General features: G+C 58.1%; 2 protein-coding genes across 2 annotated transcripts in view; both read right to left on the minus strand.

Annotated features, from left to right (window-relative positions):
* LOC108444906 overlaps positions 1–310 on the minus strand; it is a 2,576-nt gene extending 2,266 nt beyond the window's left edge. Inside the window, exon 1 of the mRNA XM_017727146.1 lies at positions 1–310. Within this exon, the coding sequence (XP_017582635.1) occupies positions 1–213 (213 nt within the window). The 5' untranslated portion in view covers positions 214–310.
* Positions 1–2,698, minus strand: part of COPA (coatomer protein complex subunit alpha) — a 31,253-nt gene that overhangs the window by 16,928 nt on the left and 11,627 nt on the right. The window contains 3 exon segments of the mRNA XM_017727599.1: positions 320–418; positions 421–468; positions 2,065–2,232. Coding sequence (XP_017583088.1) covers positions 320–418; positions 421–468; positions 2,065–2,232 — 315 coding nt within the window.

Genomic DNA, 2,698 nt, shown 5'->3' on the forward strand with positions numbered 1-2,698 from the left:
TCCCAGAACATCCCAAAAACCTCCCCAAACCTCCTGAAACCTCCAAAAACCTCCCAGAACATCCCAAAACCTCCCCAAACTTCCTGAAACATCCCAAAACCTCCAAAACCCTCCCAGAATGTCCTGAAACATCCCGAAACATCCCAAAACCTCCCCAAACATCCCAAAAACCTCCCCAAACCTCCTGAAACATGCAAAAACCTCCCGGAACATCCCAAAACAACCCAGAACATCCCAAAACCTCCCAGAACATCCCCAAAACCTCCCGAAACCTCCCGAAACCTCCCGGAACCCTCCGGCCCCCGCGGCCGTGCCGCACCTCGATGTTGCCGCACTCCAGGGCCAGGCTGAAGCGCGTCTTCTCGTCCTTGACGAAGTGCAGCGCCACCTCGGGGTAGACCTTGCGCTGCAGGTACGCGCGATGATCGACTGCCCCACCAGCTTGGCGTTGCGCACCATGTGCAGCACCTGCGCGGCACCCCAGAAACCCATGGAAAATATTCCGGGAATCCATGGAGAGCGTTCCCAAAAACCCACGGAGAGCGTGCCCAGGTTCCATGGAGAACGTCCCCAGAATCTGCGGACAGCGTCCCCAAAAATCCATGGAGAACGTTCCCAAAAATCCATGGAGAACGTTCCCAAAAATCCATGGAGAGCATGCCCAAAAACCCATGGAGAACGTCCCCAGAATCTGCGGACAACGTTCCCAAAAATCCATGGAGAGCATCCCCAGAATCCATGGAGAGCATTCCCAAAAACCCATGGAGAGCGTGCCCGGAATCCATGGAGAGTGTCCCCAAAAACCCATGGAGAACGTCCCCAAAAATCCATGGAGAACGTGCCCAGAATCCATGGAGAGCATTCCCAAAAACCCATGGAGAACATCCCCAGAATCCACGGACAACGTTCCCAAAAACCCATGGAGAGCGTGCCCAGAATCCATGGAGAGCGTCCCCAAAAATCCATGGAAAACATCCCTGGAATCCACGGTAAACGTTCCCAAAAATCCATGGAAAGCATCCCCAGAATCCGTGGACAACGTTCCCAAAAATCCTGGGAAAACGCTCGCAAAAATCCCTGGAAAATGCTGGCAGAATCCATGGAAAGCGTTCCCAGAATCCCTGGAAAATGTTCCCAATCCCGTTTTCCCCCATTCCCAATCCCATTCCCAGCTTTCCTCACCTCATCCCATTTCCTGTGGATCAGCGCCAGTTTGAACCTGACCTCGGTGGGGTCGATGGTGAGCGCGTGGGGCTTGATCTTAATCCCCCAATCCCAATCCCACTCCCAGGTTTCCTCACCTCATCCCGTTTCCTGGTGATCAGCGCCAGTTTGAACCTGACCTCGGCAGGGTCGATGGTGAGGACTCGGGGCCTGACCTTAATCCCCCAATCCCAATCCCACTCCCAGGTTTCCTCACCTCATCCCGTTTCCTGGTGATCAGCGCCAGTTTGAACCTGACCTCGGTGGGGTCGATGGTGAGCACGTGGGGCTTGATCTTAATCCCCCAATCCCAATCCCAATCCCAATCCCAGGTTTCCTCACCTCATCCCATTCCCTGGTGATCAGCGCCAGTTTGAAGCAGAACTCGGTGGAGCCAACGGTGAGGACTCGGGGCTCACCCACATTGCTCCCGCATTCCCAGTCCCAATCCCAATCCCAATGCCATTCCCAATCCCACTCCCATTCCCAATCCCACTCCCAATCCCATTCCCAATCCCATTCCCAGACCTCCTCACCTCATTGCACTTCCTGGTGATCAGCGCCAGTTTGAACCTGACCTCGGCAGGGTCGATGGTGAGGACTCGGGGCCTGATCTTAATCCCCCAATCCCAATCCCATTCCCAATCCCATTCCCAATCCCATTCCCAGACCTCCTCACCTCACCACATTTCCTGTTGATCAGCGCCAGTTTGAAGCGGAACTCGGTGGAGCCAACGGTGAGGACTCGGGGCTCACCCACATTGCTCCCGCATTCCCAGTCCCAATCCCATTCCCAATCCCATTCCCATTCCCAATCCCATTCCCAATCCCATTCCCATTCCCATTCCCAGGTTTCCTCACCTCATCGTACTTCCTGTTGATGAGCGCCAGTTTGAAGCGGAACTCGGTGGGGTCGATGGTGAGCACGCGGGGCCGGCACTCGCGGTCCAGGCAGTAGACGTTGTTGCCCTTGACGCGCGTCACGTAGATGGGCAGGTCCAGGGTGCGGATGATCCCGTGATCCCTGCTCCGGGGGGGCGTTCCCGGTGAGCTCCCGGCAGTGCCGCGGCATTCCCGGCACCGCGGCATTCCCGGCACCGCGGCATTCCCAGCAGTGCCGTGGCATTCCCGGCCGTGCCGTGGCATTCCCGGCAGTGCCGTGGCATTCCCAGCAGTGCCGTGGCATTCCCGGCCGTGCCGTGGCATTCCCGGCAGTGCCGTGGCATTCCCAGCAGTGCCGTGGCATTCCCGGCCGTGCCGTGGCATTCCCGGCAGTGCCGTGGCATTCCCAGCAGTGCCGTGGCATTCCCGGCCGTGCCGTGGCATTCCCGGCAGTGCCGTGGCATTCCCAGCAGTGCCGTGGCATTCCCGGCCGTGCCGTGGCATTCCCGGCAGTGCCGTGGCATTCCCAGCAGTGCCGTGGCATTCCCAGCCCTGCGGAATTCCTGGCCCCGTGGCATTCCCAGCAGTGCTACAGCATTCCCAGCCCAGAGGT

The sequence above is a fragment of the Corvus brachyrhynchos genome, unplaced genomic scaffold, assembly GCF_000691975.1.
Source record: "Corvus brachyrhynchos isolate BGI_N302 unplaced genomic scaffold, ASM69197v1 scaffold350, whole genome shotgun sequence".
Taxonomy (NCBI): domain Eukaryota; kingdom Metazoa; phylum Chordata; class Aves; order Passeriformes; family Corvidae; genus Corvus; species Corvus brachyrhynchos.